The 16,531-nt window shown below is 40.6% G+C and overlaps 1 protein-coding gene across 2 annotated transcripts in view; it reads left to right on the forward strand.

Moving 5' to 3' along the window:
- The window catches only part of LOC138020111 (E3 ubiquitin-protein ligase RNF31-like), a 44,657-nt gene that overhangs the window by 10,767 nt on the left and 17,359 nt on the right, over positions 1–16,531 (forward strand). For both annotated transcript variants that reach the window (XM_068867110.1, XM_068867111.1), the window contains 5 exons: positions 4,590–4,727; positions 8,980–9,321; positions 10,306–10,454; positions 11,402–11,863; positions 16,233–16,424. In XM_068867110.1, the coding sequence (XP_068723211.1) occupies positions 4,590–4,727; positions 8,980–9,321; positions 10,306–10,454; positions 11,402–11,863; positions 16,233–16,424 (1,283 nt within the window). The remainder of the gene's footprint in view (positions 1–4,589; positions 4,728–8,979; positions 9,322–10,305; positions 10,455–11,401; positions 11,864–16,232; positions 16,425–16,531) is intronic.

The following is a 16,531-nucleotide window of genomic DNA, read 5'->3' on the forward strand; positions in this document are numbered from 1 at the left end:
GAACCCCTCGTCTAACAGTAAACTTAAAGAATGTCTCTTTTGCGGTGGCAAACATGCACTTGACAGAAAGCTATGTCCAGATCCGCACAAAAATGCAAGAAATGTGGAAAGTTGGACACTTTGCAGTTAATTGTCACAGTAAGTCTGAGAATGTGAATGTTAATGATGTTGAGGAAGTTTTTTACATAAATAACATTGGTGGCAAAGATCAGGCCCTTGTTCCAGTTACACTAAATGACACTGTTTCGATAACATTCCAGATTGATACAGGCTCGTCAGCAAATATTTTGCCACTAGAGGAGCCACCAATGATGTCAATAGAGCTAGCATTGTTCCTAAAGATATCACACTAGTGATGCATGATCACTCAAAGCGAAAGGCATTGGGTTCTGCAAGGCTGAAAGTACAGCATAATGGCAACAAACATGAACTGAACTTTGTCATTGTTAATCAAAAGGTTACACCTTTGTTGGGTTCAAAGCTTTGTCAAGGTATGGGTCTCGTTAAAATCATGGTCCCTGGTGTTCATGCCCCTGTTAACAATGTTGCTGCTACTCCAGAGAAAGCTGTTTCTGAGAGTATTATTTCAGATCCTGTCCTTAGCCCCTTCGCTGACATATTTCATGGTATTGGTTGCTTACCTGGAGAATACAGCATTTCATTGGATAGGAATGTTAGTCCTGTAGTGCATCCTCCTTGTAGAGTGCCTGTCCCTAAGAAAGATGCCATGAAGGCAGAGTTGGAAAACTTGGTAAGCAACGAGATTATTGCACCTGTTACTGAGCCAACCAATTGGGTATCCAGTGTTCTGGCTGTGCTCAAAAAAGATGGGTCAATCCGTGTATGCCTGGACTCGAAAGATTTGAACACTGCCATTAAGCGTTCACACTATCCCCTACCTACAGTGGATGATGTTACATCCCGACTCACCAAGGCAAAGGTCTTCAGTGTCATGGACATGAAAAGTGGTTTTTGGCAAGTGAAGCTCTCAGAGAGTTCTAGTTATTACACCACGTTTAATACTCCATTTGGCAGATTTCGCTGGTTACGAATGCCGTTTGGCATTTCTTCTGCGCCTGAGGTATAGCAGCAGAAAATGAATGAGGCAGTTGAGGGTCTTCGGGGAGTGGAGGTCATAGCTGACAACTTTCTAGTGTGTGGTTTTGGAGACACAGTTGCAGATGCAGTCATGGATCACGATCAGAATTTAACTGCATTTCTTGAAAGGTGCCGCAAGCTGAATCTGACTCTTAATCCTCAGAAGGTCAAGCTCCGACTTTCCAAAGTACCTTTCATGGGTCATTTGCTAACTGCTAATTGTATCGTTACAGATCCAAACAAGGTCCGCGCTATTAAGGACATTCCTACTCCAACAGATGTGACATCACTGAAGAGATTTCTTGGCATGGTTAATGATCTTTCAAAGTTCCTTCCAAACCTCTCCAGTGTATCGGAACCATTGCATCGTCTTGAAGCTAAAGATGCTAGGTGGTGCTGGCTACCAGTTCATGATGCAGCTGTCCAGAAAATAAAGAGTCTTGTTTGTGATGCTCCGGTGCTCAAGTTTTATAATGTCAGACAACCCGTTACAGTTGAAAGTGATGCATCGCTATCTGGACTTGGTGCCACCCTACTCCAGGGAGGTCAGCCAGTTGCTTTTGCCTCAAGGGCACTTACTCCCGCCGAAGGCCGCTATGCCCAAATCGAAAAAGAACTTCTCTCAGTAGTTTTTGCATGTGAGAGGTTTGATACCTACCTCTATGGTCGAGACACTGTTCATGTCAAAACAGATCACTAGCCTTTGGAAGCCATCTGCAAGAAAGACCTCGCTTCTGCCCCCAAGCGTCTCCAGCGGATGCTGTTACGCCTTCAGCGATACAAATATTGATGTGAAGTACCAGAAGGGAGAGAATATGGTTATGTCTGACCCCCTGTCCAGAGCCTATGTGGAGGAACCTTGCTCACAGGCAGAGTATTGCATTAAAGTTGAGGAAATAGTTCTGGTTGATGATCTACCTATCTCCCATGCACACCTTATTGACTTTAGGAAAGTCACTGCCTGTGATGCTGACCTTCAGATCCTGATGTCCACTGTCTTGGAAGGTTGGCCAAGTACTCAAGCCGAAGTACCCCAAGAAATCAGGCCTTATTTCCCCTTTAAAGAAGAAATCACTGTTCAAAATGGTTTGCTGTTCAAGGGTGACCGTATCATTGTACCGGCTAGTTTATTATAAGTTTAAGCTCTTAACTGGAGTTAATGAGCCCTAAGGGAGTACTATTTTTTTTCCTCACTTGTCCCTAGCTAGTGTACTCTACTCTCCTCACCCTTGCAATCAAGGCTTGTCCAGTAGTCAAAAGCTCATTGTTCAGGTCAAATTACTTTCACTTTTACAATGTTAAAGCAGTTGCCAAAGCTTCCAGTAATTTTCCACAACATCACACGATTCTCACCTGTTTCACCTTATGTAAACCCCCCATACCATTAGTCAGCCACTTTTCAGCTTTGCTCTTCAAGCAAGTACCTTGAGTTGCACTCTTTAAGATCGCATTTTTCCCACCCTCCCACCCAACTGGAAGCTTTGTCTCCTTTAATTGCTATTGCTGTGCTTTGTCATGCAAATTCTTTTATTATACTATTCTCATCTATTTTATTTTAGTTTGGTTATTTTGTCTCATGGTTCATTATGTACATTACATTATTCCGCATGTTACCACCGTTAACTTAAAAGAAAAATTAGCTAAATTTAGAAAACTCAACACTAGGTGTGTCCTTTTACATTTCTTACTTACTTATTGGTGGCAGGGAAGTGCACCCTGGGCTGCACTTTACCCGACAGTAGGTGGGACAGCCTTCCTTGGCAATAGGTCCGGATTGCTTACTCCAAGATGGTACAACTCACCATCTGACCTATTCTTCCAGAAGGGCACCCCTCTTCTGGTCCACCCTATGTTACATTCTAATGTAGGGTTGCCTCTAGAGACACCGCTACTCTAGGGGGTCCTCCTAGGGACACCGCTACCCTAGGGCGCATAGGCTCTGCCTTCCCTGCCACCCAAATTTTGCCAAAAGATAGTGATTAACATAATAATTATAATTGATTTAAAAAATAAATAGATAAAAGCAGAATTTGTGTTCCTCCTTTTCTAGTTTCACAAGCCTTGCAAAGGGTGGGGGAAGGAGTAATCATCATTACCCTCAGTTGCCCATGCCCCTCTCCTGGGCATGCGATTATCCCCCGCGGCTTTTCCCCCTTTTTATGTCACTGACCCTTGGGGACTCATTAAAGAAAGGAGATGATGGGAAAAGTTCACTTGTCTCACCTGGGTATTGAAGGTTGTAGCCGCTGTGCAAGAGAAGTTTTCTATTGGCCACGGATGAATGCTGAATGTCTGTAATTCCTACAAGCCAGAGCAGCCTTGAGAGCCACTGATGCCACACGAAATTCCATCAAGGCCCTGGCAGAAGGTTGGAACAGACCTGTTGCAGTTTGATTTGCGACAGTACCTGATAACCATTGATTATTATTCAATGTTTTGAAGACTACAGATTCCAGAACAGTCATCAACAAGTTGAAAATGCAGTTTAGCTCTCATGGAATACCGGAGATTGTCATTTCTGACAACGGCCCACAGTACGGTTCTGCAGATTTTGCAAAGTTTGCAAAAGACTGGCATTTCCAACACATTACCTCCTCACCTCATAACCCCCAAAGCAACGGAAAGGCTGAGAGTGCCGTTAAAATCTGTGAAAATATTATGAAGAAGGCAGCTCTTGGAAAGTTTGACCCATATCTTGCCCTTTTAGACTACCGCAATACACCCACTGAAATTGGCTCCTCTCCAGCTCAAAGACTGTTCAGCAGAAGAACATGCAACCTGCTACTGCTAACACCAAGACTGCTCGAACCAGCAACATGATGTCATAGTTATACACGGCATTGTCATGTGACCCGGTTCGCCCCCTCGTGGGCGGTTTTTCATGAACTATTAAAAACCTGTTGTTGCTCTGATTTACCTGAGCGGTTTGCTGTGTTCCTGCAATCATAACACACCTGTCGGTTGAAGGTGGGCCTTTAACATTAAGGGAAACAAGGGACTGCAGACATGAGTTGTTAATTTGGACCTTGCTGCAATGTTATCCCTATTTTTCTCTCCTGTTACTTTTGATGTTTGTCTTTGGTGGTGATTCAACACCATTTTTGTGTTTGAAATTTAGCAGCGACTTTATTATGGATCCAGGATAGTGGATCAATCCCCCAAAAAAATGAAATTCTGTGGTTCAAGTTCAGTGCAATTCTCTCGTTTGCTTTAAGACGTTTTGAGCAACTTGAGTTTTCTTCCGTTCTTGAAAAAAGTTTGAATTTTAGTATTGTCAACCAATGGTCTATGTTGCAGTGCTGAATAAATGGGCATTTAATCAAGTTACTTAATAATTTTTTCATGATCATTGTCATCATTTATCATCATTAGAGTAGCTGTTATTGTAGTAAACGAGATGGTGAATGTTAACATCAGTAATTGAGAGATGCAATGTATATTTTATTGATGTTGATAGAATCTCCTGTTGAACCAATTTTCTATTCTTGCAGAGTCCAGTCCAGCTCAGAGCCAAGAAAGGGAAATACTAAGGCCACCACCCTTTGAGCCACATGCAGCTTTCAATACTTCAACATGGCAGCATACTTCAGAAGTATCAGATGAAAAGGATAGTAAGCCAGTTGAGAAAAGTGAGCCATTGTTTTATCTGTAATTTGGCAAGGACATGATGATAATATTATTTATTTATTTATTTATTTATTTATTTATTATGTGTCATACATGACATACAATGTGTAAAAATCATCTTATAAGGACCCTTTGGTGCATTTTAAGTCTTGATGCACTTATAAGAACAATATCAAAACTATGAATGGAAATGAACCATATTGATTTGATTTCATCTAGTTTGGCATTCCTTACTATTGAAGGATACATTGCATGTTGTACTTTAATATGATAGTGAAAATGATATTTTCCATTTCATATTTGATACATGCCATTTGATTCACTCAAGGTTGTTTGCATATGTGTAGTAAGAACTTTAATAATTTACATGAAAGAATTTCTTCCTTCTGATTGGCAAAGATCAATGCAGTTTTCAGGTAACACAGTGCAGAAAAGAGGTAATTCGTGCAAAAACAGTTAGTAACAAGCCAAGCATTCTGACTGGTCAATGATCAAAGAAAGTCACAGATAGCCAATCAAGTGCATTTCCTAGATGACGTAAGTTTTGGGATGGTAGGCGTGCATTGCTTCTGCTTAATAACAATAAGTTAACCCCGATATTAATTTTTCCTGTATATTATTAATAAATAATCACATGAACTTTCTCGTGCAACTGCCCTATCTCATGCAGTTTTGTTCATCTTTGAAAAATTTTACAAGTTTGATGCTTATTTGTTCCAAATTGAGCTCAAAATCATGTGATAACCTATACAAAATTGAGGGAGCAATCTGAAACCTATTTTTGGGAAATGAATTATAAACTGCCCAAAATATGGAAAATGAAAGTCTCCCAAGGATAGGTCAAGGGATATGTATATTTTAACCTTCTTATGAAGAGAATAATGAAAATTAATATTCCATGGGATCTAATGAAATCAAAAAGAGCACTTATCTTGTAAATAATCCGTGGAACATGAAAACAGACTGAAGCTGTCCTCACAATTTTTGCATTAATTCAAAAGAAAAGGTGAGTAATTGAAGGAAACAAAAACAAACTTAGTAGCAGGTTTTAATTTTTACAATGTATAAGATGTATTATTTTGCCATGGAGATGCAGCTGGGGTTAATGTAGGTTGCTGCTGCCAAGAGTTACCCTCTACTTTGTTGTCTTGACTGGCTGTACTTGACTGCTTTAAATAGTTAGCAAATAAAAAAAATCATATTACATTTTCTTAACCCTAACCCTAACCCTAACAATTCTTAGGCACAGCCACTTACTACTAAGTCTTTGGACAACCCTATTTTATTTTAATGATTATTCAGAAAGTGGCCCTGGGGGGGAAGGGTGACTCCCATATTAATGCTTTGGTGCGCAGTAAAAGACAATAGACACAACTTGGGCGTAAACGAGGGGCAGGGAATGTACTGGCAAGGCGCGGATAATACCCACCGGCGGTATGAACCACGGGATAAGGGGCCTCAGCAACTAGCCAAGGGGGTGCCTCTTGCCAGTGTTACAAGGCAGGCATAGTGCCTGGCATAATATCCTAGGGCCAAGTTACCCCAGTCCAGAAAGGTAACAATATGCCACCTCCCTAACAGGGCTTCAGCACAAGGCTGAAGGGATGCCGCAGGCAGCAATTCTCTGCCCAAAATGCCGAAATATACGAGGAGTGCCCTGTGGGACGCCCATTTAGTGGTTTTGCTCCCAACTTGACAGGGAGAAAGAATGACCCCATCACCGCACAGCGGTGGCTTAGTTGGTTGAGCATCGGGTTGTCATGCAGGAGGTCAGGAGTTCAACTCCTGCTGGACCAACACTCAGGGTCTAAAACTAACTGAGGAGAATGTGCTGCCTTTGTAATTACATCTGCAAATGGTTAGACTTTCAAGTCTTCTTGGATAAGAACTGTAAACTGTAGGTCCCATCTCATAACCCTTGTTGGAAATTAAATAGTATGGGATGTTAAAGAACCCACTCACTATTCAATAAGAGTAGGGGACGTAGTCGACGGTGTCGTGGTCTGACCTTATCTGGACGGGGGCATCTTTCACTTCCTAAAATAAATTGTAAACTGTGTAATAAGCCGTCTGGCTAAAGTCCCCCAAAAAACATTGTAAATTAGTCCTGAAAAGCCCCGAGGGGAGAGACTAATAGCTTCACTTCGCTTCACTTCACTTCATCTCCACGAAAAGCAAACATTGCCTTCCCCTAGGGTGAAGGAGGGAACCGACGAGTGGAGATAGGGGTCAAAAGTATGATATGAGCATAAAGAACCAAAGCCAATGGGCATCGCATAGAGACTGGAGGGGATAGGACCCTCACACAAAACATTTGTCTGGAGGGGATAGGACCCTCGCACACAACATACTGTCAAAATACTCATTTGCAATACTACAACATGAACCTGAGAGGGCAGAAAGCCCAGGAAAGAGAATGTCACAGAAAGCCCTCAAGTGCCAAATGGGCTTGTTTTTCTTTTTTGTTTTAAAGGATAAACATGGCATTAATTAAGCTTAGGACAGTGCTTTCACCCATGTGATGGCTGGCATGTGGCTGAAAAAGGAATTAAAGGCAATTGTATCAAGAAGAAATGAGGAGGGGGAGAGTACAAACACCCGTAGCAAGCTTCAAGGGGGATGCCAACATGGTTGCTGTACCCATAGATGAAAACGCTATAGGTTCAGGACAATACAGCAAAATATAAATAAAGTTATCTGTCATAGATCATTAAAGATTGTTCTCAAGGATTCCAGGGGGATTGTTAGCAGGAGGAGCAAGAGGCCAGTGACTGAGGAACCTGACATATTGTTTCCTTGGGATTCCTGATGTAAGCTTGGTGTGCATTAGATTTCCAGCAACCCAGAATTTGACGAGCCAGTCGAGAATGCCAGTGGCTGCGGCGGTTGTAGCAGAGCCAATACTAAAGCTGTGAGAAGCATAGGTCGGAGGAGCTGCAGTCAATGTCACAGACGTTTAAGAGAGTTCATACGTTGTTAGTGTTTGAAGTCTGGGTGAGATTTGGTCCACAGGAGAAGCTGAAGAGTAGCTGGCCAGGGTCTTGAGTTGCAGTTTGGAGCATATAATCTTGCAGGGCAGTGGATGCATACAGGTCTGAGTTTGACCTTGCAATAGTACATGTAAGCCTGGCTGTCTCCCAGAAAGGGTCAGTTTTGGACTTTTTAATTGCAGCATCAAATAAAGTAGGGTGAAGGATGTTGTGATGGAAAGAAATGTCTGTTCTAGCAAGATGGGACTGAGGGTCGAAATTGCCATTGCAGGTAAGTTCATTGCTTCTTAAGAAGCCAAAAAGTGAAAGGGTAAATGCAGCCCATAACATAAAGGAGTCAACATTGGAAGACTGAAAAGATGTAACTTAGTATAGATGCTATGGAGAACTGATGAGATGATTGGGTAGGGAGCTTTCTTGCAGTCCCACTCAATGTGAAGGTTGTCGAGTGCTGCCAGATAAACTTAAGCGTGCCATAAGAGACTGTATTGGACAGATGAGTAACGAAAGGGATCAGGGCATGTAGAACGGGGGAGTGTTGGAGAGAAATGAAGTGGATGGGGAAACAGACTGACCACATTCCACCGGTAGAGAAAACGTTGCCACATGACAACATCTTCCTGAACTCTCTGTTAAGAAAAATAGTCTGTCCTGGTTCGGAGACATTGTGGGTTTAGGTTGGTTATGCGTTGCATAAAGGGGTATCCGGTGGGGGAACCTTGAAGTGAGAAGGACAGTACAATGTACAGAAAATGCAGACAAGAATCGAGCTGGGCTTACTTTTTCCGAGAGGAGGGGAGAACACTTTGTGGTTTAAGGAATGGAAAGCCCGGGAAGGTCGTTGTCTGAAAGGCACAAGTTTTCTGGCAGCAACGCGTCAAACTCAGCATACTCACTCTTTAATATTGCGTGTTTGACTTTGGTTGGAACATGTGCTGATAATGGAGAATGCCGTTGAGAAATGGGGAAGGAATGTAATTGCTGGTGCTGGGATGGTTGAGAAGGCTGGCAACAAAGTCGAAGTTGTTGGTGAGTAGCAAATGGTTTGGAGTTTCAGATTGAGGTGGAGGCTCTTGCGGTTGGGGCAGGAACTGATTTGGCTGTAGATTCTTCGGTTTTCGTTCACGATGGTGGAAATAAGAGTGGTTAACGTGGTTGGGGATGTGTCTGTGTTTGAGGCTCTTCTTGCTTGGATGCCATCTTAGAATAAAATTACCTTACATGCTTTACATGCTAAAATGTTTGCCTGTTTTGTGTTGTTTAGGCCAACCTTCACGTACTGTTCCATTAAAATCATCAAGTCTTCCTAAACCAAAAGTACCAGTTGAATCAAGAAGTGTTAGCCAGGCACCTTCCATTCTGGACAATGCTGCAGCGCTATCTTGCCCCAACTGTTTCTTCTTGAACTCAGGTGACCACAAAATATGCTTATTCTGCAAGAAGCCACTTCCAATTAAGACACAGCGGGAATCTTCAAACCAATCAGGGCCAAGTGGGCATGGCCAGAATGTAGAAAGCAGAAATCTCCCTCCATCTGCCTTGCAATCATCACAGCAACAGATGCAGATGCAAGGAAATGCAAGCACCATGACCTCATCTGGTGCAGGTCTGTATAAACACTGTACCTTGCAAGGAGAAATTAATGTTGTTAAATAAAGTGAGGCAGGAATAAAGCTATTGTCTTTGCCATGGTTTTGTTGAGTTAATGCCAAGGATTGGCAAGGGTTCAAATCATGAGCTAAACCACAGCATGGAAAAGAGAATCGATTACAGCCTCGGTTAAGACAATGATATTATTGCATTGGGAACTAACATCTGTGGATCATCCAACCATTACCTTACTTAATTAATGCTATTAAGGACGGTGCCTACTATTGCTACTGCGCATACGTTCTGCGCATTCCCAGATACTCAGATTTCCTATCGGTAGTGCTTGCTAATGCAGGGATATTTTTGCGCTGGTTAAATTCATGCGGAGAAAGCAGAACTTAGCAAGTGCTCTTGGTATCCAAAAAGAAAATTCGGGGTAACCATGCATTTTTCAGAGATAATTAAGCTTTAATTTGGAAAGGAACGCCATACATTGCTTTGTATTTTAAAGCTTTTTGCTAATATTGTTGATTAATTATCTTTGAAAAATGCGTGGTTACCCCCAATTTTCCCGCATATTTTCTTTTCCTGCATATTCATAAAACCGCGCAAAAATACCTTTGAATTAGTAGGCACCGTCCTTAAATGGTAAATCAAAAGAAAGTGGCTGGTATTGACCCATTGACTTCTCAGGTGCACAAGGACACCCCCAGTTGACAAACGTCTCACTCCCAGGAGTAAATGTGTTAAAGATGTACACATGTACTAAATGAGTGTTATGTGTTCATTTTTCCTTGTTTTATTATGTAAGTCTTTGGATTGTAAATTTCATTTGTTGATACTAAAAACAAATTAAATTTTGGAAAGTAACAATACAGGTCTGGAAACATTTTACCATTCTGACTAGCTAAAGGCAATGCAGATTTCAAGTCATGGGTTTTGAGAGATGAATAGTTTGCTTGCACTTAATTTTTTTCGTCAAATATTACATTTCAAACAGTTGTAGATCCGGACAAGTGGGAATGTGAATTTTGTACTTACCACAATCCGAGGACTCGCAGGATTTGTGAAATGTGTTGTAAAAGTGGCAGCAACCTTCCCCCACCTGCAAGAAGTGATGGGTCTCCTGGCTTTCAGAAAAATACCCAGGTATATATGTATAATTATCATGCATTTTAAGCTAGTGTGTGAGCCACAGAGTAACTCATTGATTATACAGTAGCAAAAGTTGTATTCCACATGTTAAAAAAATACCTTTTAATCTTGAGTCTTACTGTGATGAAGTTTGGGTTGGCCTTTCATAAAGTTGTGTATTCTTGCACAGAATACAGCTCATTCAGTGTGAAAGTATTAACTTCCCTCAGCATCTTATTATTATTATTGCTTTGAAAAATAAGTTCAACATAATTTAACAGAACTCTGGAGCGTTATCATTTGTTGTATATGCAGAGCTTTCAGGTGTATTCTGAGGGTTGTATGTTAAAGATTATCATTTTGCTTTCTGGCCTTGAGTGTAATGGGTGTCTGTCTGTTGTGCTGTGTGGGGGTTTATGGCCTGGTTACCAGGATTTCCCATGGGAATCTAGCTGCAAAAGTGGAAGCCTCTGGATGTCTTAGTCACCCAACCTCTATTTAGCGAAGGAGTTGTTAACCTTTCTATGTAATACCATATTTAACCACATGTTAGACTAATTGGTTTATTTGAAGCTAAAAAGATAATTTAAAGATGTTCTTTCGAATCCCTCAGAAATAGAGTTCATTTTGGGGAAAACGTTAAAACATCTTAACATGTTTTGGGTACTTTTTGCTTACATGTGGTAATGGATGCCCTGGCATCTGTTCTCCCTGTTTGGTACCAGGTAGATTTCAGCCAGCAGCTTCCTGATTCAAAATTTTCCCATTTTAGTTCTGTAAAATTAGGGTAGCAGCTGTATTTCTTTGTACTTTGAACATTTGCGTGGATCCATCTCAAAAGAGGAGTTATATGCGGAAATGCAATTCAGAGGGTTTCTATCTCTATGATTTGAAATGGAAGGCGTTGCAGTGACAAGCAATAGAATTGCAACTTGGCTGACTTTTGTTTTGATACGGTATAGATTGTCACCAATATGGCCATGCAAAGTGAGGTCCAACCATTGCAAAGCACAGCTGAGACTATTAAAAAAATGGATGCACAGATCTTGCAAGCACCTTTGAAAGAGATGCCGGTAAGGGCAGCGCAAGCCAATCAATCAATGAGATTGAGGGAAGGTACAGGAAGTGTATCACAGGCCAATCATCTTGAGCAACCAATTACAACAGCATTTCAAGGAATGGGGATTTCTGGACAGGCAGGGATTCAGAACACTTCTGCATTACATGTAACCTCCAGTGGTCAGGTGTTGCCTATGGGCAATTTTTTCCCAGGTATGACAAGTTACAATCCTGGAGGAATGACAACCATCTCAGAAGAGCCTGTTAGAAATCCATTCATGAGAGATCCTGGTTTACCCTTTGGTCAACAGGGATTTCCCATGCCACCACCAGCAATGCAACTTGGAGGAGCAGTGGGTCCAGAGGTAGCCGAATTTTATTATAATGTTATTTATATTTACATTGTTGGTTCTTCTTAGTTTCATAGAGCCCAGCTCAGATAAAAAAGAAACTTTGCGTGAGCCAAATCTAATTGCTCAAACCAATGATTATTAAGAACTGCTCTTTTAATTTGGAATCCTTTGGCTTACCTGGTTATGAATTTAAGCTGTTGATTGACCCATGCAATCTCTGTCAGAGGGAATCTTAAAAATGATCAAGGGAAAGTATTAAATTAGACAACTCTTTGCAAACTTCCGATACTTACTCGATTTGCCGGAAAAGATCAAAACATTCATTAGTTTTTAGATCACTGGAATGCTCTCATCCTTTATGTACTTACTGAGTACAGAGGAAAGATGGCAGCTGAAAAGTGTACACCCATTCTGAGGACTGTACTGTAAATTATCATGTAATGGTTTATTCTCTGTATTGCTAGCAGTTCTCTTTTAACTTTTTCTTTCACTGTTCTTCTGTGTGATCCCCATGGGAGGCACTAAATTTTCTATACTGCTACCAATGCCACCCCCAATGGTCAGGTGCATTAAATTTTTCTGGGATTTAGCTTTAAACACATACATACTCTTCTTAGTTTATCCAATACCCATTTAAGACATTGCATGGATATACATGTATGAGGACTATTTTATCCTAGACCCTGTCTCACAACCCTTCCTGCAGTTAATCAACACTGGGGGGTGTTAAAGAATCCAATCGCTGTTTGTGAAGAGTAAGGTGGGGGGGGGGGGGGGTATGTAATGTATGTATGTATGTATGTATGTATGTATGCATGTGAACTTTATTTCAACACAGTATATTCATCAGTTATTAATTCATATGTAATTACACAATTCAACTAACTATATCTAACTAACAATATCCAATCGTACATCTAATCCAAAACCATAAAAAACTGCTTTACATGAATGCCGTGTCTAAAATACAAAAATTACTTAAGAGGATAAAATGAGATGAATAGATGACTGAAGTCACTTAAAGATTCTGCCCGCCGCAGATCAGAGTGTAAACTGTTCCAAAGTACCGCACCACTGTAACTAAAGCTGTTTTTCAAAAAGTTGGTGCTGGGCAATGGAACAGCAAGTTTGTTTACTGAGTCCCTCAATAGATATTCAGTTACATCAGAACGGTTAACAAACAGCTCACTTAGATACTCAGGTGTAAGACCATTTTAAGGATTTAAATACCATAATAGCTTTCTGTATTTCACACTGAGAACTTAATTTTCTCCACCCAAGTTTACTAAATAAATCTTCAACATCAGTGTCATAACTGGAAAAAGTTAAAATTCGGGCAGCAGGATTTTGTAGCTTCTGCAATTTATTTGAAAGCATTAAGTTGCAGTTTCCCCACACAACACAACAACAGCATTTACATTTCCTTTATCAATATTATAAGCCCAATTATTAGTTGCATCAAGTAAAGATGTGACGGTTGAGTGAAGAGATCAAAAACCTGATTGATGTGTGGCGATCATGTTATTATCAGAGAGGTAAGCATACAGTTGATCATAGATAATCCGTTCAAATACTTTAGCCACAATGGGAATGATTGAAATGGGACGATAATTATTCATATCCACTCTTTCACCCTGTTTGAACAAGGGAATGACTTTGGAACACTTCCACTCTTCTGGGAAAACTCCAGTGATTATCGATAAATTAAAAATTTCGCAAAGTGAATAAGAAATCAAGTCAGTGCATTCCCTAAGGAGTCTTGCAGATATCATATCGAGTCCTGTCGCCTTTGAGGTGCATAATTTGGATAAGAGAAAACGTACTCTATTGTTGTCAATTGGTTGAAGTTCAAAACGCTTGTCAGTGCCGGAAAGAAAGTCCCTATAGCTAAAATCATTTGTGTCGGCATGTATCTCACCGACAAGTCTAGGACCAATGCTAGCGAAATGTTTATTAAAAGCTTCCGACACTTGTTGAGGTTTTAATATGGAATTACCATCAAGTTTTACTTCTCTTACAGATAAATTGCTGGAGTTCCTGGGAGTGAGTTTGTTGATCGTTTGCCAGGTCTTTCGAGAACTGCCACTACTATGCTTAAAAGCACTTTTGTAATACATTTCTTTCGCATTTTTTATTTTATTGTTGACCTGATTGCGAAATTTTTTAAAATTTGTCTAATCCCATGGGTCATTAGTGATTGTTGCTTTCTTTTTCAACTTGTCCCTTTCATACATGTATTTCTTCAACTGAGGTGTCACCCAAGGACACTTCGATGAACGAACACGTTTCGTCCGAATAGGTGCATGCTTGTCAACAACACTAAGAAACAGGGTTTTCCAAGCCAGCCACATATCATTTGGATCCTCAAGCATTAGGAGATCATCCCAACTTTGGGAAGCAATGTCATTCCGAAAACTTTCACTTCTGAAGTTTTTGAATTTCCTATACGTTACAGTTTTATAGCCACTTCTCGATCGGTCTATACAAAGTTTGCGATATACGTAGACAAGATTGTGATCACTGATACCCACATGAGAGACTCCCAAACAAACTACCTTATCCGGGCAATTTGTAAAGATCAAATCAATCAAAGTTGACGATGAACTGGTTATGCGAGTTGGCTCTCTAATGAGTTGATGAAGACTGTAGACATTAGCAATGCTTGTTAGCAAATTCATGTTAGTATCAAATGTAGACGAGGCCAAATTGCAATTTAGATCACCCATTAAGTACAAATCAACATTTTGAGAGTCAAGCCTACAGACTAGTGATTCGAAATGTACAAAGATCTCCGTAGGCGAATCTGGTGGCCTATACCAAGTTGCTACTACAAATGGCTTGGAGCGAGGTTTTCGTACCTCAATACATAAATTTTCCAGTTGATTAACAGGCAGATCAAGACGCAGTGAATAGTTGATAGTGGATCTGACGTAAAAACAGACACCACCACCATTCCTGTTTCTATCCCGGCGTATAATGTCATACCCCAAGATATGGACTTCACGGTCCAATATACTATCATCTAGTCTTGTTTCATTAATAACTAAAATATCGATAGATCTGTCGGCAAGCAGAATCCTCAACTCATCAATGTGTTTAGGGAAACTAGTTATGTTAAGGGAAGCTAATTTGAAACCACGCTCACGCGGGAGGAACGAAAAAGAATCCTCAAGAGAATCTCCCTTCAACATTGAACTATCAATTGTAGAAGACAATGGCAATTCATCAGGAATTCAAATATTTCTAGCATAGCCTATAAAATTTGAGGCAAAAACTTTGGTACCGGAAAAATTCAAATGTAAACGGCTAGAATTTAAATGTTCGGTTGTTAAGTTTGAATGTGAAATGACATCCCACTCATTCTGATTAGCAAAAGTCTTTAGTATTTTGTTCACCTCTTTGATTTTTGAAGCCAGAGAAAGATCATCAGATCTCGTCAGTAAACTTGAAATTGTTACCTTTGTGTTTGGAGACTCCGTTTCCACAAGGTTGCCAAGATCAACAATTTTTTCTGCTACTTTGAATTCTTAAGGTCATTAGTTCCCACATGAAGGATTATATGTTCAGGGTGCTGTCTAATAATTTTTGTTGGTTGAATATAATCAAACATGTCATTGACAGAAGCTCCAGAAAAAGACTTCACTACGGTTTTGACTCGCTTACCGTTGGAAACTCGCCAGCCTTGCACGTTTTTTACCAAGGAGTCTCCAGCAATGATGACAACAGGTCGTTTGGCGGTCGTTTGATCCACGTCAGGAGCGGAACCAGACTCGTGTCCTCTTGTATTTTGAGCTACTCGCTGTTCCTGCGACATTTTTAGTTTGCCTTTCTTTTTCTTTTTCGTCGATTGATTTGATACCCTAGAACTCGGTTCCCCTTGAAATCTGGAAGGAACTGTCTGCCACTGATCTGCTGAAGACTGAGAATTGTGTACAATCGTAGATGGTGTTACATGCTCCGTGAAGAGAATTCTTAGGGCTTCAAGGCCTTGAATTTTCTCTTTGTACATGGAACACTTCAATTTATATTCATCAATCTTTTGCAACAAGGCTATTTGACAATGTTCCCCTGGGGATTCAACTTTACTGTGAATAAAGTTTATCACTGACCATAACTTGTGAAATTCATTTCTAATGGACTCGGGGTCAAGCGTTAATAGATCAGCATCATTTGAAAAATTCGCTGGAACATTTGTCTCATTGACATCTAGGCTGCCACTACTTTCCTCCAAGCCATTCATGTGTTGTAAACTGTCTTGTAAACTGTGCTGTAAACTGTCTTGTAAACTGCTGTGTTGTAAACTGCCAGCAGGCTGCGGTATATTGTATATATTTGCAGTACGTAAATCCATTACCATTACCGATTTGTGTCTTTTGTACAGTTACCTGCACCAGGGCCTTTTCCTGCTTCTTCTCTTCCTCCTCCTTTTTTGCAACAAGGTTTCACTACAGGCTTTCCTCAGCCACCACCCTCTTTAGCAACAACATGGCCAACAAATGTTCCAGATGAATCAGTGCGAAGACAGCAAGACGAGATCTTCATTGCTGGTTCATGCTATGTGGAATGGCTAAGGGTATGTTAGAGGGTCGTAAAAGATTTTTACTATGCATGTTTATGTTTGAAAGAGATTGAACAGACCAGTCCTATTCAAATTTAAAGCACTTTCTGAGTTGGGGGATG

Source organism: Montipora capricornis, chromosome 10 (genome assembly GCF_036669925.1).
Source record: "Montipora capricornis isolate CH-2021 chromosome 10, ASM3666992v2, whole genome shotgun sequence".
NCBI classification, from domain to species: Eukaryota; Metazoa; Cnidaria; class Anthozoa; order Scleractinia; family Acroporidae; genus Montipora; species Montipora capricornis.